Here is a 25,222-nt window from a genome sequence, read left to right on the forward strand (position 1 = left end):
CCCAGTCTCCGTGTTCCATGTGTCACTGTCCCGGCAAGCTAAAAATAGTGCAGGAACAACATGGGGTTTCCAAAGATCAACGCCCCGGCTCAAAGGACAGGATTATTACAGGAGCGAGGAAAAAATGTCTTTAACTTTGCCAAAATAGCCGCAATAAAAAAAGACGCATTCAATTTTGGAAAAATTTTTGGAAAGGTCTAAAAGTATTTTCGTCATAAAGTTGCCGAGTACAACTTGATTGATGGAAAAGTAGCCCAAAGACGCAGATCCCTCGGTTTCGGTGGTTACCATGAACTTGGTAAAAGGAAAAACCTTTATTTACTATTCTTTTCAATTCCAAGGTCATTGAAAAATGTTAAAAGGGTATTTCCATGAAAGAGAAAATCACTGATGTAAATTTTTGTTTCCTCTAATTGCTGGATAAATCATTTGAGTGTTTCAATAAATAGTATTTATTTTGTGATTGATAGTTTACTTTTTGACCTCTACCAGAGCTATGAGCTCTTGCTTTCGAGACGAAACAGACTTTTCCGTCGTTGATGCTCACTATAATAATTATCCAATTCAACGTAATGTTTGTCACTAGTATATTAGCCAAATTAATGGTGTATGCAATATTTATTTTCACAATTCTATCAGCTTTCGCGGCGGAGCAGGTCAACATTGTTTTAATACTTTTTCTGCTTAAGTGATCAGAAAAAATATTTCTTTCATGGAAAATGTAAAAAAATCATTCATTTTTTAAGGCAAGTCATAAAGGCCCAACGGACACAAGAGAAAAATATTATGAATTCCCTAAATTAAAGTTCCCAAACTTTTCCCTGACTTCGTTTTCATGCCCTCTCTATGTCGTTAATTTTCCCTGGCGTCATGGATGAGGTTACCTGACTTCCCTGACCTATCTTCTTCTCTGCTTTCAATCCTTGGATTGATCTGCAACAGCCTGTCACTCTTGGGCCAATATTTTCACTTCTATGTACGATTAGCATCCAAATTCATTCACTAATTGTCCCATAAAGTCCAGTCCATGTCAGCCAAAATGAATTTTTCCGTATGATATATACTCAGGTACGGCTTTAACCAAGCTTTCGAGTTGAAGAATGTGGGCAATCCTGATCCTTCTCTATTTTAGCACTCTTATTAGACGCCTCCTTCCCACTAACCTTCTAACACCTAGTTCGCCCAGGGTATTTTCTTTACTTTCCTTTAACACCATAGTTCAAATGCCTCAATTCTTTCCTTATGACCTGGTTTGTCACCACCCTGAAAGGACTATCCACGTTCATTGGAGGAAACTAATCATGTAGCAATCAGACCAAAAATAAAGTTGAGCCACTTATTCCGTAAGGCTTCAAAATCTGAGCCATTGTTTCGAGCCACAAATATGACATACTATTGCTACCTGGACCTAAAATATAGGAGTTCTTCAAGGAGAGAAATATAAAGTTTACAAAACTTATCGAATGTACTTCGAATTCTCGTTCATAATTGGCACTCGTCCAAGATTTTTTGCAGTCACAGGAATGGCCTTGGCACGACTAGCGCGACGGGTTTTGTGCATTTACATCTATAATAAGTTGCTTGGCATTTTTCCTTAAAAGATTGGCGAGGGATACGTAGCATAATTTCCATTAAATTTCAAATTATTATCCTCCAAATTTTCATCGACTGATGTTCACAAAAAGTTAGAATTTTCGCAACGTTTTCAGGAAATTTCACTTGAAAATCAGCATTTTTATGTTTGCACTAAATGGCAACATTTTCCTTTCGATTACCCAAATTACCGAGATATGCCAATTTGACAAAGAAACTTATACAGTGCATAATTTCTGTGATCCCATAGTAAGTATTATGAAAATAAATGCATGCATGTCTTTGCACTCAAGTATTCTATGGCTAATCATTGGTTATTTTTCATTCTTTTTCGGAATCGAAGAAGTTCGGATGGTAAGAACCCTCATAGTAAAGTGTAAAATTTGCTGTTATTTGTTCGTGATTTACGGATAAGGGTTTTCCCCAAGGAGTCTGATTTCTCAAAGTTAAAATATACATATGTAAAATTGCGGCCCTTCACAGCGCGAGCCGCGTAGTGGCAAAATGCGACAAAAAACGTGAAAATGGGCGAAAAATGTTATTGCCCTGCTGTTTATCTAATAATAACGTGAGTTTTCAGGGATCATCTTTTCTTTTAAAATCTGCTAAAAATGTTAGTATTTATTCCCTTGGAGTAACTCAATCACAAACCATGAAAGAAATATCGCATTTTTTACATACCAACGAGCACTGCCCACACCCAAACATTCATTCTTTTGACAAAAAATTAAAAATAAGCAATTTTACGATGCCTTGAAGGTTGTCATAGTCAGACTCTACCCACATCGCACCTGTCTATTGAGTAAAGTGTTGTAAAAAGAATTCGAACCATCACGGGGAATGACCGACTAGTTAGTTCTCAAATCCATGATTCCACTTTGGATAAATACGATTAAGATGGAAGGGGGGATACAGGAAGCTGGCAGCATTGAATTGCTTTTATTTCCACGTCCAGCCAATCTTCGGATAAAAGGGTTTTCTTGTCTTCGTGGCCTTCATGCTCGGCGGGAGACCCTCACATCGACACGCGATCTGGAATCACGCGCGTAAATAATAATCGATATCTCACAATCAAATGCTTCGATTCTATTGCCATCTAAACCACTGAACAATGGAATACTCAGTTCTATGGAAGGGATTCGCCTACGCTACAAGGGGGAGAGTAAGGGAGAGGGGAAGCTTTTCTGGTTACTCTGCTGATTGTTTCAATTTTTGTTGAGCCCAATGACGCAATGTCCCTCCTTTTTTGAGATAATAGTTCAAGAAATAGTGAAAATGCTCAATTTCGCCAAAATTAAAAGTGCTCCGATCGATATGAAAATTGGTTTCACGGCCTATCACGTGCTCTAGATTCAAAATATGGCATTTTTGAACTTATCGACTTTTTTAACTCCCAAACGCATCCAAAAAGTTGAGGCATAGGGGCTGTTCTGCTTAAACATAAACTTCTGAAGATAGGGAGGAAGTTTAATCAATTACTTATCAATCAATGTAAATTGACAGAGAATCAACTACTTCACAGCTTATGGTGGTGACAGACTGCGAAATTTTTGAGGTTTTGATTCTCCTTCGGGTATTCCAAGGGAAAAAGGGACTATAGACAGAATAGTCCCATTAATATTTAATATCAAATAAATAGACGATCTGTACCATGTGCCTAGAGACGTCGACCTATTGGACGAAAGTGGTCGTCTATAAAAGAAGAATATTTGTGAAAATCAATTTTTATTATTTGAATCAGGCATAAATAATGCCTCTTGCTCACGTTTACTCTTAGGGTAAATTCACCATTTATCGTTTTTATTTATTTTCAATGTCGTGGTCACGACGGAGCTTAACTTTTTTTAATTAGGCAAACAGCAGAATACAACGAAAAGCAGCGTCTACCTAATCTCAGAGTTGTTGGCCAGTGCACGAATATGATAACAAAGCAGATTTTATTTATTTATTTATTTATTTTTAATTTCCCAGTAAACAGCACATTGTGGCCTTTACAACGGGTTTTTAACATTAAAAAAGCACGACACAAACATCCATGCCCTGGTTAGGGATCACCTACCCAGGCGGGATTCGAACCCACAACCTACGGATTGGCAGGCTTTACCCCACCGCCACCGAGGCTGGCAAATGACGAATGACGAATACGTGAAATTATACAGTATATTTTACCTAAATTACTCCCATCAGGTGATAGAGGACACAGCGATTGAATCACACTAGCTAAACATCCAGAGTTGGGCCAACGGAGCATTATTTCCGATGGCCGTCACCTTCTAGGACTAGGTCACCCTCTAGTATTCCAGAGGCAAAACGGGCCAAGGGAAAATCGTCAGGGTAATATTTAAAAACAAATAAATAAAGGATCTGTATCGTGAACCCCGTGATGTCGGCTATTGGAAGAAATCGATCGTCCATTTAAGAGAAATATTTGTGAAAATCAAGAACTAATTTCATTATTTAGATCAGCCGTCATGTCAATGTCCCTTGCTCACATTTACTCTGAGGGCGAATCATCTATCATTTCCATTTGTTTTCAATGACGCGGTCACGGCGGAAACTTATTAAATTTAAAAAAAATTAGGCAAACAGAAGATTACAGGGAAGAGCCCCGTCACACCAATCTCAAGAGTTGTTGACTCGTGCACGATGATGATGATAATAATGATGGCGATGACGTGAAATTAGACAGAATGTTTCCGCCCCGAATTGCGTCCATCAGGTAATAGAGAGGACAGATCGTTTGGATCACACTAGCTAAACATCCGCAGCTGGGTCGGGGCAGCATTATTCCCGATAGCCGTCAGGGTAGAAAAGAAGCGATCAGGTAAAGGGCCACTCAGGGTGGAGACATCAAACGCAGCGGCGGCGTTTGTTTGGGGGAGACGTTTTGATTGGTGCGGCGGCGTGCGTCCGAAATCGAATCGCAGGTGAAAGTTCGGCGGCCTCGCTCGCCCAAAGGGCTTCTCTGATTGTGAGTGACGCGACTGTTTATCCGCGAGATCACGGGTCACCAATCTCATTTGCGAAATTAATGCGCAATTCATCGCGTCTGAGTCGCGACTAAGAAGGGAGGACGGATTCAGCAGCTTCCGATCGAATTTTGGTAAACTGCGGGTTGATCTCAATAGGGGATACCACGTACTTTGATATGACTTTTTAATGCCTCATTTTTTTATGGTAAAATAATTCTTGGAGTATAAGTCAAAATCTACATGATGCAAAAAAGTTGTTAGCCAGCGTTTCAGTTTATTTAAGACTATCATCAGGGCTATGAATTAAAACATGAGAACAATGTAAAATACAATGATATACAATATTTTTACATAAATAAATGTTACGAAAGAGTTCTTTTTTCCAATAATATAATTTTTTTAATATATAAGAAGAGAATAAACAAAAAACTTTTACATACCTTAGCTTTGTTAGCTTTGCACGTATTTATTGTTATTACGTTACTAAGCTATTACCAAACCTAGTTACCATTAATTTTGATTTTTTTTTCATTTTTTATGGCAATCGGAATTGCCAACGCTTTTCGTAATTGGTAGAGGTTGCATTGAATGGGCCTCAGTTTGGCTCTAGTTAATAATTTTTCAAACTATTCGTTTAATAAGTTTAACCCCCTTTTTAATAATGTAAGGCATGTTGAATGTAGTGCATAAAAAATAATTAATTAGAGCTAAACTTTGGTCCATTCAATGCAACCTCTACCTATTACGAAAAGCGTTGGGAATTCCGAATGCCATTAAAAATGTGGCATTGAAAAAGGCATAGCAAAGTACGTGGTCTTCCCTTGCCGGTCAAAAGAGATTTCGGGAATTGTCAATGTGAATATTGAATGGGATAAAAAATGAAGCGTTTCTTTAAATCTCATTGATCCATAAAAATTAATGCTTAGGAGAAAAATACACACCTAGCAACATGCAGGAGAGCCTGCGGCACAGTTACAGTTATACGAGGCACAAGTATACGAGTTGTGTTCGGAAAACAACGGTAATTCTATTATTTAATATGAATTCCTTCGTCTTAATTAACGTCGTCGCCTTCAAAATAATCCCCATTGGATATTACGCACTTATTCCAGCCCTTCTTCCAATCCACGAAATATTTTTCATGTTCAACTATTGGGATAGCCTTGGGATTATTGGGATCAAGCTCTGTCAGCAATTTCTTCAACGCTTCAGTTATACTCGTCACACTTTTCGGCGCAGTATGAATCAGAGTCCTCTAGGTTGCTTCATAATAACTAAGAAATAGAGTCGTCGCCGTCCGCCAGTGTTTGACACATCATTAATGGCGGACTGTGTTGAAACATAGGCGTCGAGGCGAGTGGAGCTTATTTATTTTCAACTTTCCAATTGAAAGTTAATAGAAATAGACACATCGTCAGCAATCAGTTTTCCTAATTACTCCATGAATGAGTTTCAGGGTCTTCACTTTATTTCCAACGTCCTGCAGTCGTCACGCTTGAAATAGTTTGGTTTTTCCAAGCTTCGAGAAACATCTGAACTCTTATGGATACTCGACAGACTTCATATATATTCAACAATCCAAAAAAAAACACAGAATATAAATGATGACTTCAGGCTTACCTGGCGATGTAAATTTTTTATAAAATCCGGGTCGTTTTTTGTCAAATATGTTAGTGAACCTAACATGTTTTATTCTATTATTTTGCATAAAAAACATGATATTTCCTAATTTCCCCACAAGACTCTAGGGGACGTTCGGCCTAACTATGCTACAGACACCGACTTTCCCATGGTGAAAGCGTATGCACCAACTCGACTTTGTGACGGAGTATTGTTGAGAGTGCAATCTAGATGACTCTGGTAAGGGGTCAAAAGCCCCCACATTTAAGAGCTCTGTAAGGGAATAAACCTTACCCCGCCCCTATAGACGCCAGTCGCAGCGGTGGGTCGGCATTCAGATTTGAATCAATTTCAGAGATTAAATTAGCACAGCGAGAGGCCCTCCGCCCCAGATTCAACAAAAACAGTTCCCATCATCTTCAGCGGACCCCCCTCTCAACACCCCCTGTTGCTCCGGTAGCGGCCGACGTCAGCAAAAAGTTTCGCACCTCCAATAATGGAAGATAATTAAGGAGGTTGTACCACGGAAAGAAGGGGATGTCAGAAAAATTCATTGCTGTCGCATGTTTGATGAAAATAAATTCTTTGGCAATTCCCGGAAGTTATCCTGACAATTTTTTTAAATAGCGTGAAGTGATATAACTCAAACCTGTCATGTGAACGACAGGGGAATTCCAATAGGGGGATATATTCCGACAGGGGGATTTGCTATAGTATTCATGTCTCCCGATAAGCATTACTATCATGCTAACTACTGCTTAATTTCAAGTTTAATTTGATCTGAACTCCATAAACCGTTTAAAACCAAGTTCCGATTATAAAAAAATCTAATTGGTCATTTCTCATTTTAAAAATTTGCACTTCAACTCAATCATAAAAATAGTCGCACCTACATTCTTGAGATTTAATTTTACATTGCAAAAAACTCTTAGTTCACATTTATGATTCATGAAACTGATAATGAACACATTTTTAAATGATGGATCTACAAATTCGATGCTGATTAGATGTAGCACTTGATTAGACAGTGTTATAATCTATCCTAAGCAAAGTATGCCATTAAGTCCCAGTTGCAGGTACCCAAGATACTGATATGATATTCTGACTTATTGATTTCATTCCTACGTCAAGTTGAGTTGTTTTGAGCAAGACATAAGAGGGAGATCACCAGAAATAATAGTTTTATTAAGGCTGTTGTCGAAGTGTATATGCATGGGAACAAGGGTAAAGGACAGCCTCATTAGGGATATTTTTTATATCAAAGAATGATAACCTTATGTAGCAAACGAGCAATTTTACGGTGGCCATGAATGCATTTTAATAAATAGTCGGGCATATTAGTAATAAGAATAAACAATGATATCTATAAAAGAACAAGAACCGTAGTTGGGAAGACATATTGTTTGGATCATAGATCCGAATGGGCAAGGGTAACAAACCTATGAGGTGCAAGTAAAAAAGATTAAAGACGGTTAAAGAATGGTCTCATTAAGGATTTTTTTACATCAAAGAGGAATAACCACTTACGGAAAAGGGGCCATTTTACAGTGGCGAAGCAACAATGCATGCGTTTTAATAATTACATTTTCACATTAACAATAAAAATAAATAATACTATTGTTAAGAAGAGAAAAAGTGTAGTTGGGGAGCAATACTATTTTGGTGATAGATTCGAAAGGGCAAGGGTTACCGACCTATTAAGTGAAAGTTCGAAAGGGATCAATGTGTGAGAGGACGGAGTTCAGTAGGGAAGAGAGAAGGGAGATAGAAGAACGTTCAGTGATCGAAAGTCTGGAAATAGACATGTGGAGCAAAGGGTGAGAGCGCTTGGGTCGGGATGGATCTGTGAATTTTATCAAGGAGGGCCATTCCGGGCACTCCGTAATGGAGTCAAGAATATTATACATAATTTTTAAGCCCGCAGTAAGTCTGAGGCATCTTTCACACTACTCAAGTTGTCTTGAACAAGGAACGTGTAACAAGTCGTCTTGAACGAGTTCAACCGTGTTTGGCGAGATGTGGTGAAATAGCGTGCTGAATAGTATAATAAAACTTATTGCACTGTCCACTGATTTTAAACAAGAGTTAAGGTTTTTAGAACAAGGCTTAAAAAGTATATGGGACAACTAAATTGGACAAATCACCAGGCATAATAGTTTGAAAAACACTATTGATGAAGTGCTTATGAATGGGGAGAGGGGTAAAGGATAGCCTCATATGTTTTTTTTTAATTTCAAAGAAGAATAACCACTTTCGAAAAAAGGGTTTAATCCAGTGGACAGTGAAATAAGTTTTATCATTTTATTAAAGTCGTCTTGAACGCTAAAGTGAGAGTCAACACCATTCGACGCGGTGTTGTCAGTTAATTGTTCAACATAACTTATATGGAGTTAAACAGCCTTTCACTCGGTATTATAAAGCTTGAATTGGCTTGAATGACATTTTCCAACGCGATCGACAAAGAAATAACGTGAAGCGTTACCGATACAATTATAATCATAATTTTACTCACAGGCAAAACATTTGAAGCAATTTCTTGGATTGCCGAACTTCTCATCATCTACTTTATGTGGTAGTCTGGAGAGATCACTTGATATAAACACCTTTACACCACGTCAAATTTAACGAGGGCTTCAACGGTATTTATCCCCCACGCGACAATGATGTCAATACTCAATCCATCTCCAAGGAAGCGCTGGGAAGGCTAGAAAACCTTCTTTGATTGGTCTAAAGGCTTCATCAATATCAGAGATCCAACCGCTTTAGACAAGACGAAGAAATTCGAGAGTATTCAAGACAAAATGCTGTCTTGACGATTGAAAATGACGTCATATCCATTCTGGAAAGTTTGTCCGACGAGTCTTGAACGGAATTTGACGTAAATTTGACAGGGTAAAACCGTTGGAGGTTGGAGGTCTAACTTAATGTGAGAAAATAAATCAAGATTGAGGACAGAATGGTATTGCTGGACACATTGAAAAAGTTTGGTAACGTATAATATAAGTGATGAAGTATGTAAAGGATAAAAAATATGTAAAGTTAAAAATTTTAGGTGATAGGAGAATGGAGAAGAGTGGAAAGAGGCATCAAATCAATCTTTAAACTGTTGATCGATCGTGGTGATGAAGTAGCATAATGGCGTCATCCACTTGCAGGACGGGCGATGACGTGCCATTACGTCACCGCAAGTCTCCCGAACGCTGACATGCTAATTAGGGTCCGCCAAAATTCCCGAAAACTCATCGAGAAAGCCGTTCGGAAACCCTCAGGTGACGGCGCTCGCGATTGGACCCGTGTTCGCTCGGACGGCCACGCGAGGGCAGAGGTTGAGCTGATATTTTGAAACGCGCGTTTTTTTTACCGCCAGAAGAGGGCCGGGGGGGAGGTCTGGCTGCTGTCAGCGGCAGAGTCTGGCCCTTTGCGTGAAGTGATCGGGGGCGGATATGACGAGGGGGAGGTAATGAGGCGGCCTCCCGCGGTGGGATTAATCATTTCAGAAGGGAAGCAACGTGACGCGTAGCGAGCCTGTTTGTGCTGTCCGATTCGTGATGCCTTGAAACGCTCATTATAGTCTGTATACCGTAGGGCGGCGAACGGGCCCGCCAACTACCTGAGTCGGTCCGCGAGCGCTGGGGGGAGGAAAGGACCGACCATAAAAACTATGGGACCGACTCAGGTAGCCGGCGGGCCTGAGCACCACCCTGCGGTATACAGACTATAATACGCCGCACATCAAGGTGGATTGTTAGAGATATTAGGAGGAGACACCCAAAGGGTTATGCCATACGCGCCACATGGATGGGAGGATGGAGGAAAACCCGGCGTAGGAGTTAGCCCAGGGGTTTTAATGGGGCTGTGCGAGACTCGACCACCCGAGAGTCTCGACGGTCGAGACGAGACTTTCATATCTCAGCATTGTCGGGACGAGAATCTCGGCGCGGCGACAGTGTCGCCTGTGTCGAGAGTCTTGACGACACTCGATAAGTCTCGCCCCTCCGAGATTTGTCCACACTGGTCGAGACTACCGGCTCCTCGCTAAAAAATTAAACGATTTCTATTTTAGACACTGAAATTTATTTAACAAGAAGATTATTCAAAGACGTAGTATATATTTCCAAAACCAAAAATAGTAGTAATAAAAGATCGGCATTGACAATTTAAGCATTTTTCATTATTTAATGAACCAAAAATTAGAGGAACCATGAATCTTATAGTTACCGTAAATAAACATCAAAATAGGTTAAAAAAAATACATAGCATTAGGCTATAGTAGCTTTTGTAAATTTTCTACTTTTTGTTTCTTTTTCATTACATTATTACACTATAATAAAACACATTGGTGCTGTTTTCCAAAAGTGGTAAATTTCATTCGGATATACAGCACAACTTCCTTGTCCATAAGGTAGTAGGTTCGTGACCGCGGGATTCAATACAAATAATTTTGTTGTTGTTAAAAATTGCATGTTATTTTCAAAATAACTTGGCCATCGTACACTTAATCCACGGAAGTTAAAAAGCAAAACAATGGTATTTACGTCCTTTATAATCCTTCTAATTTTAATACAATATCCAATGATCAGACATATGAAATTACGCTCCATTGTACAACTACATCTACATACTGCCCTGCAAGCTGCCTCAATACGCGTGTGGCGGGGGATGTCAGGACACCCGCCGTATTCATTTAAAAAGGAAATGTTCTAACGAAAGTACGCCTAGCACTTGTTAAAGTCCTTTGTCGAGCGGGAAAAAAACGAATTTCCGCACCTATCCGTTCGCCGAAATATCTCTCTTATTTTACCGTTTTCGTCGTTCCTGGAAATATGGTGAGGTTCTAATATGATGATCTCCGTGTCGCTCTAAAGGCCGTTTTATACGGTCAATTTTCGTTCGAATGATCTCTCGAATGATCTTGCGAAAGACCATCATTCATCCTGTAAAACGGAAATTTCCTGCATTCGGATTATCATTCGAATAAAATTTCATGCATGTTCTAATTTACTGATTTGTGAATGAAAAACTTTGCTGTTTCTACAATTTGGAACTTTATTTGCCTGACTAGTTTCCATACACTGTATCATATTCATAGGACTAGCAGTACAACGACGACGACGATCCTCAATTTTTTTAGCGGGCTTATATACCCCTGACTCGTCCAACCTCCGGTGCGTATGTATACCACCTCTCCGGCTGTGGTGAATTTACGTAAGTGCGTAAAAAGGGAATTTGACTCAACAAGTGGATAGGGACCAGTGTAACCTTTCCAGTGTAAGTGAAGGAGAATTAGAAAGACAGGCTTCTAGTGAGCGCGTGCAAAAGCACTCTAAAATTAGGAAGACTACAAGCTAACGGCATCGGACAAGTAGCGTCGCTGTGGGTTGTATACCAAAAAGGGGGGGGGAGTGGAAGGGGTGGGGAGGGGAAAGGAGTGGAGAGGAGATGTCTGTAGAGCGCTACATTGTTGCGCTTCGCGTAGGAGGGGGGGGAGAGGAGAGGGAAAGGAAGCGTATTTAGGGAAGGCGTACTCAATCAGTAAGATGGATTTCTACAACGTGAAGGCCTCTACTATTCAGTACATGTTCTAATTTGCTTGAATGATTCCGGGAATGGTAAGAGCGCACGCATGTATTCTATTCAACTGACTTAATTTCTGCATGGAAAAATTGTTTTAAATATTTTCAATATTTGGCGTCAGATATAATTTTTTTGTAGGAATTGCTTTAACAGTTCTGGTTTAACCCACTACATAATTCACCGCTAAAAGTATAAAATAAAAATTAAATAAAAAATATTTTTAAAACACTTTTTTCCAAAAATTGAATAAAACGCACTGAAAAGTTTTAAAAAATAATAAGCATTTTATCATTCGGAGAATACAGCATGGGTGCATATTATGTTTAGTTATTAACACTTCGTGCCATGCAACTTCCATACTCACCTATGAAGTCTAATAAACTCGCTGCTTAAATTCCTTATCATCACAATCATTCTTCGCTAGCATCACATTGCGAATGCTTCCACTTTAGACTTCCCTGCTGCTGCCAACGTCCAAACCTCGCTCCTATATAGAAACATGCTTCATGAGTAGCAGGCAAGATTAAAAGTTAAAATTTTCAAATTTGTGAAACAGAATATTTTTGACAGTGGTCTACTTTTTATTCCGTCTAAAATTCAAGATCTTAGCATAGAAAGATTTACCATAGTAAACCGTCACCAAAAAAGACCGTTGGAGCGGAATGTACAGTGTATTATTATAACTTTTTGTGGGATTATTTACTACCATATGATGACTTATTTGATAAGAAATGAAATTCAATCGAAATAAATATTATTTTACCTGCAATTTAGCCCCCAAAATGGAGTTTTAGAAATTAGGCAAAAATGAGTTGTGTTGTGCGGGTGGTCTATACTCTAATTTTGTTGTTAATTCATAGACATTTTTTTAACCATAGATTTTGTCAAAAAAACTTCAAATTTCATTTTCATAAACTATAAACATGTATCCACTCTTTGTTATTATCCATTATCCCATATTTTCATAAAATTCGTCTTCATAGCCGTTTGATTCTGAAATCAGCCTGATTTTTCGCAAAATTTTAAACTTTAGAGCTCGGGCGGCAGTGGTTAATATTATCCGATTTGAAAAAAATTTTGTGTGCGAGATCCTTATACCATTTCGCAACTTTCCCGCACAGGGCAAATTTGATCAGGAAAAAAAACCTTTTTTCGGCCCACCCTAATGTACACGTCTACTTAAGGGTTTGATTCACAATATATTTCTCATTTCCATTCAACGAAGGTCGTTCAATAATTAATTCCCCACATTAAAAAAATACTAAGCCATTGATAAACATAGGTCAATGTCCTTGTCGGTGCTTCACAATTAATGTTTGTTCTCTGCGCTGGTGAAGTTTGACACCGTTCTAGCAGATGGCAGAACGGCAGCGCATCGTCGGAAAATGGCGTACACAAGCGGCTCGGGGATCGGGTTGGTGTGGTTGCTAGAGTGTTGGCTTCCCACCCGGTGGACCCGGGTTCAAATCCCGGCAGCGGCAGAGAATTTTCAGAGACTGCCCGATCCCTGCTTGAGTGTTGTGTGGAGGACATTCCAAGCGCAACACTCCGTCCGTCGGATGGGACGTTAAGCCGTGTTCCCCTTGGCGCCTTTCGTCAAGAGCAGGATAATGCCGACGCTGGGTTTCTCTCTACCCTTCCTCACCTACCCTTCCCTCATGGCGCAAATGACCTCAGTTGTCGGTCGCCTCCAAATACCATACCATACCACAAGCGGCTCACGTTGAAAACAGCGTGTTGTTATTGAATTCTTGTGTGCAAATAAAGAAACAGTTTTGAACATCCATAAACGTTTGCGCGCATTGTATGGCGACGCTGCAGATGGTAGGAGTACAGTTTGGGCGATGCGTAAATAAATTTACAGCCTCAGGATATGCGGAAACAGACCTCAATGATCAGTGGCGAGGCCAGGAATTTCGTTGGGTAAGGGGGGAGGGTGCAAAAGCAGAGAAGAGAATTTTGTAAAAAAAGAATACGAGGTATAGGGTTTTAAACAAAATCTTACACTTATCATAATCGAAAAAAACTTCATTTTTCAAATAAATCTTTCGTAAATTCATAATTTTTCAATAAGTACTTCGTTTTCTTTCATGAGGCAAAGTAACTGTGTTTTTATATTTCGGGGGTTCCGGACCTCTTCGATCCCCCCCTCGCTACGCCGCTGACTATGATCAGCGGCACTCGGCATTGCTGCGCCGAAGAGATAAGATCTTTTATCACCAGGGAATGCATGCTGCCCCAAAATGTTGGAGCACGCCCTTAGTACGTTATAGGGACTACGTAGAAAAATAGGGCATTGAGAAGGCATGTTGGTCCATATTGTCACCAAATTCTGACACTAAATATGTTCTGAGAAAAAATATGGGGCATTGCTTATTGACCGACCCTCGTAATTGTATGCAGAGGTCACAAAGTTTCATTTTTGCCCTGCGCCACGAATACATAAACTGGATATTTGCCGTTAGATGGCAGCACACAAAAGTGTCTAATTCTTAGCCTTCAACCGGCAAATATTACAATAAAGAATCCATATGTCGGTCAATACATGTAATATTAATTATAACGAAATGAAATAGGTTTGCAAATGTCACAACTGGCGTCGCTGACGACCAGAACAATCCAAATTACACGGTGTAATTAGGGCTTTTCGCACCTATTTACAATAGTTTTGAAGTGATATATGAAATTCATAACGTCCTCCACGTTATTCTCAAATCAATATATATCCAATATTGGAATAGCCTCTTCGCCTTAAAAATATGTAGCGAAATTAATATTACGCTGGTAACATTGTGAGAGATCAACGTAATAACCATTCGTAACGGTAATTGATTCATGTGATTGCGGACAACATGGAGAATCACTCAGGTAGCCATGATTTGTAAAGCTTTTATCCTTCTGCTTAGTTCAATACCAATGAATGAGCTCTTCTCAAGAGGAACGAATATAACGTATTGAAAATTGGAAAATTAGGCAAAATATTTTTTTAGGGAATAGTTCTGATTCTCAGCAAATATTATGATAATTAAGTAAATCTGACATGGTAAAGGAATTGATAAGTGGCAATCATCAAAATCCCATCGACATTTTAAAAAAGATTTACATTCAAACCGTTAGCTGTATATTTCGTCTTATATTTGAATATACTTTGTTAGCTTTAATAAATCGTTAATCATTTGATGAATAAGACTTCATTTATTATGCGAAGCATTTCTGCAGTTGGTAGCAGACGAAGCTATTTTTACCGTATTCACATTGGCAGTGATTTACAGTATTCGGTGATTTAGTCACCGGCGGTGATCGGGTACTTCTCTTCAATCATAGGTAGCGATATATCGCTCATCACTTGGTAGCAGCCCGAACTGTCTTCACCGAATCCAGTGATCCAGTCACAGTAATTTCGACTATGAAGTCACCGACAGCTACTGCTACTTTTCAGTAACGTTTATTCAATCACAGCGATATATCGCTCATCACTACTATTTAGGATACTCTATATTGTTTTTAGAAATAGGGTGGTTTTTGGAAAAAAAATTAAATATTTTTTATTTTATTTTCTTTCTGAAACCACCAGATGCCGTAGGAGTCTGTGGTGGAGAAAGAATTTCACCTAAAATACGTACTTCGGCTATGTGCCCCATTATTCTAGGTGATTACGAAAAAAGAGATATTCTCATGAATATTGTATTTTTTTAGTCCTAATGGCATTGGCATTTTCTCCGTAATTTTAATGTTTTCCTCTCAAAGGGTGGTATCATCGTAAGAGTAAAAAGACAACGAGGCTATTTCCGAGAAACGTATCGAAATTTTGAATTAATTGGAACGCCATACCAAACAATAGGGACAAATTCAAATGAGAAAGGCATGCGTATTCATTTTTTTCCTAAGGTGACATTCACTTCATTTGTCGGTGTAACGTCCTCCATTAACCGGCTCTACAATTTTTACGAGTTCACGTAGAGCTGCTATCTCTACATTCGTTTAAAATAATTTTATTCAACACTCCGAGTTCTTAAAAATTGATATACATTATTTCCGTTAGCGTAACGAGAAATACAGGAAGTGAAGCATTACTTTCCTTCGGATTTCTGAGTATTTTTAAAGGCCAATGTGACAATTAACGCATAATTTTTCCAAGAAGGGAACATATAATATAATGCTTGGCAAAAGAAAAGAGAGCTTGAAAGACGTTGAGAATTAAGATCTGATTATGGCCCGAGAATAATTGGCTATAAAACAAGAAGGAAAACATTCTTTTGGGTGCACAAGATACCACTTACACCTAAGAACATCCCCGTGATTCCAACAAGAAAAGACCAAAAAATATAAGGCATTATCTAAATATTTAGTAAAATCTTCATACTAAATTAAAAGAAAAATGAAATGTAATCATTCGTTTTCTGCTCTAGTGATAAACGCGCAGAAGATTTTTAATTTTGCATCTTGAAGAAAAATCCATCAGTTTATCCATTTTTCGAATATTACGATGGTTTTGTGTGCAAATAAAAAAAATTGTGTTAAAAATAAATCCTAATCTACGCGTCCTTTTTTAATTCAAAAGCTAACGATTCACAGTAAAATCATAGGAAGTTTATCTAAAAAATTTCCCAACACGATTATAGAAGATGTAAATTAACTTATAAAACGTGAATTGAAGTTCAAAACAATTTAAAAGAGTATCGATTTAATATACACATCTCAGCGATGGACGATTCGTTCCTTGAAACGTTAATATTACACAAGGAACTAAAATTGTGGAAGTCCTGAAAAGATTTCACGCAATTGATTTACCGGGAAAGGATTACTTCACAGTCCTAATAGAGTATCCTTCATCAAATAATGCGGAAGGCATTGATTGCGATTCGTTACCCACCATTAGTGCTATCATTATATACAAATTATTTGTTTTTAGAAATTCCAGTTTAAACGAATGTTAATGGTCAATTTTAACCTCATTTGAAAAAGGCCAGATTGGTGCTCATGCGATGCCACTCAACGTGACGTCACAGGGTCCTAGATTCTATACTAGTAGATAGGAGTTTTATATCGTCTGAGATTACCAATGCGCGCATGAGGCACAGAGTTCAGGAAAACATCTCTTACTAATCACCTATTCAAATTGCCTATGGTTGGAAAGTTTCCTTCGTTTGAGAGGGCGTTATTAATCCTTATTTCAGCCAAGCGCTACCTGCTAGCAGGATATTCTACACTACCGCCATGCTTGGCAGCAAGCAGCCTGTATCGTAGCGGCGTTCATAGCCTCGCACCCAAGTGACTTCACCCAGCAGAAGCCAGATGTCATACGGGCTTTTCCCAGCATTCATACTTAGCCGTCGCGTTTCCGCGCGCTTTACATTTTTCACTTTCCATTAAATCGCGAAAAGTAGATATTGCCATTTAAAAATATGAAACGGCTAAATACGTACTCCAGGAGTAATAATCTTTCGATTTAGGCAATAAAAAAAGAGAAGACCACCCTATGACATCTTATTTATCCATGGAATTTGGATCGCTATAATGATCAACGAAGACATCGCATTGCCCACCAATTTAATTATAACAGCTTACTAAACGTTTTTTAAGCGATCATCATCAGGTGCTGTGTAACAACCGAAAGACGTGCGGTAAGCTATCATAATAAAATATGAGGACAATACGATATCTTCGTTGATCATAAGATATCGATGGCTAAGTTCTAACAAGACGTATTTCAAAATTTGGCCGGTCTGAGTTAATATTGCTAATACTGTCAATAAAAAAATTAAAGTCAAGCAAAAAACAACTCTTTCTTTGCAAATGTATGCTTCTTTTTCAGTTTTATGCATTTTTGGCTTTTAATATCAATTAAAGGGAAATAGGGAAGTAAAGGAGTAACAGAAAAATATCAATCAAAATGACTATAAACTTTTATGGATACATTTACCATCCACGAGATAGATCCTGGAATCACTCACTGGATTGAATTACATCTCGGTACCACGTTCAACGAATCCAAACAATTAGAAAAATAAATCGTTTTTCTTTCTCTCCAGAAAAGTTGCTATTTTTGAGCTGCGTGTTGTTAGTGCTTAGAATTTGTTATGTTGCTTCACGATATCTCTCCTCAAAAAGTTGACTTTATTGGATCGCTCTGCCTGTCAGCGACGTGAGTGACGAGTTTTGTAAACCCGTTTAAATGCCCGGTGGGTGACGATACATTCTTACGGACACAAACATACTACGGAAGATCAGATCATATAAATAAAATAAGAGTGATAGATTGTAGAACAGGCAGATTCCGAATGTCATTTTTTCCACGATCAATAAGAGATTATAACGGCAGCAATAGAACTCGTAAATAGATTGCATGACTTGTAGTGTAGCCTACTAACCTATGTAAAAATTAGTGCATGCTTCTTAATTCAATTAATATTTCTAACAGCATACAGTAGTATAGTTTGTTAGTATACGGGACGTTTTTTGGACGGTGTGGTGTGCATGTGGTAGTCCAAATGCATGCTGCATGCTGGTGATTGATCACCCCCTGCCAAACACCCTAGAGGTGGCTCGCAGGGTATTATGTAGATGATACAGCAGACGGCTTGAACATTCTCTATTGTAATATCCGTGACCATATCAGTATATAATACATTCTTTTTTTCACAGATAATCGGTGCAAGCGTGTTCGCGCTGTGCATATGGCTCCGGACCGAGCCCAACTTCTCCGAATGGATGGAGAAGCTGGACGTGGAGGAATTCTACATCGGCATATATGTGCTCATGCTCGCCTCCATCATCGTCATGGGCGTCTCCTTCCTGGGATGCTGCAGCGCCGTAATGGAGAGACACAGCCTACTCTACGCCGTGAGTAAACACAAACCGTGCATTTGCCATGCCTTAAACAACATGATCGACTAGAATAGTTAAGGTCATTTTCAACCCTTTCTGACCCAGAGCTGCTTCTGGGAGAAATCAAAGTTCAAGATTTTTCATTTCGAAAACTTTTCTCTCGACCATAATTGTCGTGACCGCTAAATATCTCGTCATTACAATTTACACCACAAAATAATGGGTAGTTTAGATATTTTCTATATACATCAGGAAATGTATAAGTACATTTTTTATGTTACTTAGAAGCAACAATGGGCTATAATGGGTTAAGCAATGGACTGTAATATTTTTTTTATTTAGACTTCTTCAAGGGTATAGAGGAGGCTGACTTGATATAAAAAGTCAGCAGCCCAAACACCGCTACACTTCTACATTTACACAATACCCCGCAAGCCACCTAAGAGGTGTGTGGCAGGGGGTATTAGGACACCAGTCATATACACATTAAAAAAGTGCTCAAACGAAGTTGGGACTAGCGTTTATTAAAGTCCTTTATGGTTCGGGGGAAAAACGAATTCCCATATCTATCCGTTCGGCAAAACATCTCTCTTAATTCATCGCTTCCATCGGACCTGGAAATACAGTGTGGCTCTAATATTATGTTCTCTGTGTCGTTCTTAAAGATATCCATTCTCAATTGTTCAAGCAGCCTCCGAGTCTCCAAAAGGAAGTGACCAGCAGTCTACCCTGGAGGAAGTGACCAGCAGTCGGTCACGAACAGTCGGAACAAAATCCGATATATCACGCCCAATATACCCGTACATCACTCTTTAATCATCTTGTTCCTAAAAATCTTCCATTAAGATATAGATGTTCTTCATTTACCGTCTGCTACGGTTTCCGTTCAAGCTGTGAGTATCCCGTATGCGTGCGCCAAAGAGTGGGAATTTCGTTCGGGAAGGGGGGGGGGGTCCAAAACCAGAGGAGGGGGAAATTTTTTAAAAACAGGGTAGGTACTAAGTAATGGGTTTTAAACTAATTTTAACATATAGCATGGATATGATATGAAATAGAGAAATCAACTCCGGTATAGACGTTCGGCTAGGAAGCAACTCATTTCCAATACCTTGTAAACGGCAGTTGGCTGTTAGTTGTGCGGAAGAATAATAGATGACGTGAAGTACGCGTTGGAGTTTTTTCTCGAAACGCTCAAAGTTGTGCACCTAATTAATTTGATAAATGCTGAATTCAAACTTCTTCTTTTAACTTTTTATATAAAACGGCCTCTAGGATTGTAAAAAAAGCACTCCTCTTTCAATGAGATCGGTTAACTTAATTCATATTGTCAGATACACCCAATTTTATTTTGATAATGTGCATATAAATTGTTCAAACGCGCACATTAAATTACCCTCCATAGCCCCGCGCTGCGGCGGTTGGCAGGTCTGGAATGTCCAATTCTGTCCTCTTTCCGCCTTTATCGCATAAGTTCGTACGTAGATGGGTTGCGGGACGTTAAAGTGGTCCTCCATCGTCGCTTTTCGCAAATCTTTCTCTGCTGATGAAAGTGTGATGCGACCTTGTTCGCACTTCACGTCTAGTAGTCGTAGCCATGTCAAGGCAGTGAAGTAGTAACTAACCTCAGATGGGGCTAGCAACCGACCTAACTGCTTTTCGAACGGCTGGTATGACCTAAACGTAGCGGTCGGGCACTTCGGCGTGATCGTCGCCGTCGATCGCTCTAGCCGTTGCGGGGGAGTGTTGATCGAAATCGAAAGTGTTGGTCGAAAATATATTGAACAAGAAAAGAAGGATGCCAAAGAGAAGAAATACGTAGGTGCGAAAATATTAGCTGATAACAGATTTGAGTGGAGAGCTGCGTCAAATCAATCCCAGAATTGTTGACCAGTGATGATGATGATTCCAAAAATATAACAATACATATAATCATGTCGGTGACCATTTCAGAATCATACAATAATAAGATACAACGAAGATGAGTTTCCTAACTATGAAAATACGATGTGGGTAAAGAAAAGAATGTGGCCTTGCGTCTCATTGACCCCACGCGACCAACGGAGAGTTAATCGGTTTTCAGAAATGTCCACGGCACGGTGATGAAGACAATGCGATCCACATTTGCCCAAGAGTTTTGAAGTACAATGTGAACAATTGCGAGAAATAGCACTGAAAGCTATGAATTTGATTCACATCATTCATTCGTATGAATTTCGGATAAAATCCCTATCTATATCTTATTTCTCCGTGAAACACGGATCGCTTTGTCCGTAATAACCGTGTATAAAGTAACGTGAAAATATCCGAGAAACGATACGTTCCAAATATATTTGTTAGCCTATTTAATTTATTTTTGGCCAGTTTGCTTGATTTTTCAAGATAACAATCAAAGGGATTTCACACAGGAGAACCAAGGCCATCCAACAGAAGGCTAATTTCTGTTTCCACTTCGGTCGCATTTTAATCGGCTTTCTAAAATGAGTAATGAGTGCAATGCAAAATCACCTTTATCCAATATTTTGCCGTGTAATGTTGGTTATTGCGCGGAATAGCATTGAAAATTAATGAATCACATCATCATGAATAAATTTAGGTTAAAACCGCTAGTGACTCCTTATTTTCCCGTGAAACTCAGATCAATTTGTCCTTCGGCGACGCGAGTGGCGACTTTTGTAAACCCTTTTAAATGCGCGGTGGGTGGCAGGATAAATAAACAAATGTAACGTAATGCAACATATTTAGAGGCAAACTTGAGGATCCTCTTTTTTAATATTCGTGGTCCTGAGATGGACCTTTCTTCATGCGTTTATCGTCTTTGTTCCGTTAACTGTAATCGTGCATCTTGAAAAAGGTATCTCAATATAAAAAATAGCATGAGTATGCTATGATATAGAGAAATCAACTCTGGTATAGACGTACGGCTAGGAAGCAACTCATTTCCAATACCTTGTAAACGGCAGTTGGCTGTTAGTTGTGCGGAAGAATAATAGATGCCGTGAAGTACGCGTTGATATTTTTTCTAGAAACGCTCAAAGTTGTGCACCTAATTAATTTGATAAATGCTGAATTCAAACTTATTTTTTACGTTTTATATAAAGCGGCCTCTAGGATGGTAAAAAAAGCACTCCTCATTCAATGGGATCGGTTAACTTAATCCATATTATCAGATACACCCAATTTTATTTTTATATTGTGCATATAAATTATTCAAACGGACAATTGCAGTTAGTTTCTAACAAGCATCCAATTCTGTCCTTTTCCCTCCTTTGTCGCACACGTTGCCAATTTGGCTTACGGACGCGTACATTGGTTGAGGGACATTGAATTGATCTTCCGTCGCTATGCGTAAGTCTTTCTCTGCGGACGTGAGTCCGCCACGTCCCTGTTTGCACTTAAGTCTAGTAAGCGTCACCTAACCAGAGCAGTGAGATGGTACGTTAACTCAGATGAGTCGATTTGCCTATCAAGCTGTTTTTCGAATGGTAAGTATGCCTGGTATACTTCGCGCGCAAAGGTACGGTAATTTACTCAAATTCGTCGACAAATTCTGATGCGGTTCGATGGGATACAAGTTTGTATCCACTCCGAAGATTGATTGTGCTAAGATGCTTTCATTCTTCTGCGGCGCAGGTTTTTGAGGCGTATCTATATGGGTCGGCTTCGTGACTTCTGGTGACAATGATTACGATTTAGCCGGTTTAAAGTCCTTACAGCTTGGTCCGCCTCAACACCGCCAGACGACGATCCTGTTACTTTTTCGGCTGCTCAGCGCAAAATCGGGCTCTTCAGTCGAGTCTTCAAAAAGCAAAACGTGAAAATTTTTCAACAAAATTTCACGCACTCCAACTCTGAGCTATTGAATCAGCTCGGAGAGGGTGTTCGGGATGTGCTCGCCAGTGAAGTCACCGCCGCTGTGATGGTGGTGGTGGTTGATCCTCTTCACGTCCCGTCCCGGCGCGCGGGCGGCGAAATTTATCCCAATGCATGACTTGAAAGGCAGTAATATGCCGGATTTCGCCGTGGGTAGAATGGTGTGAATTCTCGAAGAATTCCCTCGCGCGGGACTGGAAGACTTCTTCCACCGGCGGCAACTTCGAGATGTCCAGAGTGCGTCATGACGCCTAGTCGTAGTGCTGTTCGAAGACTCTTTCGACCGGCAACACAGAGTATGCGCTGAGCTGCCATGGCGGCGAGTCTGATCCACGCTGAGGCGGCGTATTCTATGATCGGCCGAAGAATTGTCCTATGCAGCATGATCCGACGATGTAACGGCAGGCTGACATTTCCAAGCATTAAAGAAATCTGGTTTTCTTCGCACGAGCATGATGGCGGCTTTGCGGCGGGCGTGTGGATGCAAGGTGAGGCTTCGATCGAGTAAAACGGCGAGATATTCGATGACGTCTTTCCAGATCACTTCAGAAGCGCCGACGAGAAGTTCGCCGGGCTCTGGAAAAGATGATTGTTTGTGTCTTATTCTCCTTCACTGCCATGCGACACCGCTCATACCACTCGACCAGATCGTCAGTGGCACGTTGTAGGTATTCGACAGCTTTGTACTGCTGTGACGATCTGGCGAGCAGCGCCGCGTCGTCAGCATACAGCGCCGCCATCACGTTCTGGCCCGTATTGATGTTGAATAGCAGCGGCGAAAGAACAGATCCTTGCGGGACGCCTACCCTAATTCGGCGCCGAAGACGCCGGACCCCACGCCACGGAGAAGCTTCTATCCCGAAGCCAAGCGGCGATGATGCGAAGGCACCATCATGGAAAACCGAAGCGTTTCAGCTTCCAGAGCAAGCCTTCATGCCACACTATGTCGAAAGCTTTACTGATGTCGTAGAAGGCTCCAGCTGTATGACGATTACATTTGAAACCCTCAACGACATAGTTCAGCAATCGTGCGACTTCATGAGTTGTTGAATGCTCGCTCCGGAACCCGAATTGGTAATCGGGGAGAACATCCAGCTCCTCCGTGATGCTGGGTAGATGCTGCAATCTCGAACAATTTCCCCACTTTTTGAGACATAAAAATGTAGATGCTGCGATAAATGCCAAGACTGGCTATTACTTTACGCACTGCGCTCAGTGAATTGTATTCAGGAAACTACCCATTGATTTTCATCCATCCAAATCTCTTCCACAAGGGATAACACTGTTCCATTATATGTTTCAATCACGCATAAATGCAAAAATAAATAATACAAATATGTATACCAGTAAGATGCTGTACTTGCCCTTGGGCATGATACGTACCTATAAGATCGACGGATAATATGCAGAGAAAATATTATACCGGCGCAAATTTTGCGATCTGGTCATATATATTCCTACAGTGTCTTCAGAATAAAAAACTTAAACTAAAAGATATATCTATATTACATGCGCGATCATTGACATAGTCGTAATTTCATTCAACATGTAATGAAGGATGTCCTTTTACTGACAGAATAAAGTTTGGGAAGGTACTAGAGGTAACAAAGAAATTGATATAAAAGGGTGATTTTCGATTCCGTGGCATAAATTTTGGAATTTTTCAGCATCCGAAGCTTCAAAGTAAAGTTATCGCCTTTTATAATTCCTATTCTGCAGTGCATATTGATATTTAAAATTCTCAAGATTTTTTAAAGAAAAAACTTTCCGGCCTGAATCTCGCTACATGGCGAATTTAACGAAACAAGAATCTAAAAAGCAATGAATTTCTAAAAGCCTAAAGCATTCAAGTAATCCGGAAAATAAAAACTGAGGAGCCTACAACACATTCTCATTTAATATGACGTCACTGCACAGCGTTCAATCCAGGAAAACCCTTAACCTTAAGCAATATCCGTAACAGTAATGCATGCGCTCAATGAATTTCCTTCTGCAACGGAACACACAGTCGTACGTAATGCACATTTGCCAACAAAGCAGTTTGCTTGAGCACAGCGAAATTCTTCGTGAATGCGTATTACAGCCACCATTTTTTACCTATGCAGCTTTGTGCGCTAACTCCGGAAGAAAATGATTACGTACTATCCGAATACGGGCCTCGAGCAAAGATAACTCTGATGATAACAATTGCTATAACGTCACCGTAACTACGCATGACGAAGGACAAAACACACGGAAAAAGTCACTTCGAGCGGAAAGCTGCATAAAGTCAACCCTATATTACTAAGTTCCCCAAATTTTTTAAGGTCACCACCATGAAAAAGCCTCGCAAAAATATAATACCTCTTACCTCCTCGGTATCCGGGATTCTATTTCCAGTGATACTTCTAACAATAACTGATTCCTTAACAAGCGTTTTCCAAGAAGATGGGCAAGAAGTTTAAGTTTATTTTCCACAACCGTGACGTTGAAAATCGTTTCATTGAACCTGATCCCAGTTTTTCCGCCTCCTCACACTCCAGTACCTTTACATGTATTCGAATTACATTTTTTGTAAGTAGAACGTACGCTTCCACGAATTGATTTTGTAAGAAACTGATCTCCAGGGTTCTGTCTCAAACAAAACCGAATAAGGTAGGAAAGAACACGAAGGTTTAGCCTCATGCTACATTCGAGTGGCTTCCTCGTTATGAAGCTGTACTAAATATAGCCTAGCCCAGTTCATTTCCACGAAAGGGAGTGACTGAACCGCATAAAGCGGTTGA

At 39.7% G+C, this 25,222-nt stretch overlaps 1 protein-coding gene across 1 annotated transcript in view; it reads left to right on the forward strand.

The window, feature by feature from the left end:
- Positions 1 to 25,222, forward strand: part of LOC124162712 (tetraspanin-2A) — a 147,163-nt gene that overhangs the window by 9,497 nt on the left and 112,444 nt on the right. Inside the window, exon 2 of the mRNA XM_046539322.1 lies at positions 18,405 to 18,602. Coding sequence (XP_046395278.1) covers positions 18,405 to 18,602 — 198 coding nt within the window. The remainder of the gene's footprint in view (positions 1 to 18,404; positions 18,603 to 25,222) is intronic.

This window comes from Ischnura elegans, chromosome 7, assembly GCF_921293095.1.
Source record: "Ischnura elegans chromosome 7, ioIscEleg1.1, whole genome shotgun sequence".
NCBI classification, from domain to species: Eukaryota; Metazoa; Arthropoda; class Insecta; order Odonata; family Coenagrionidae; genus Ischnura; species Ischnura elegans.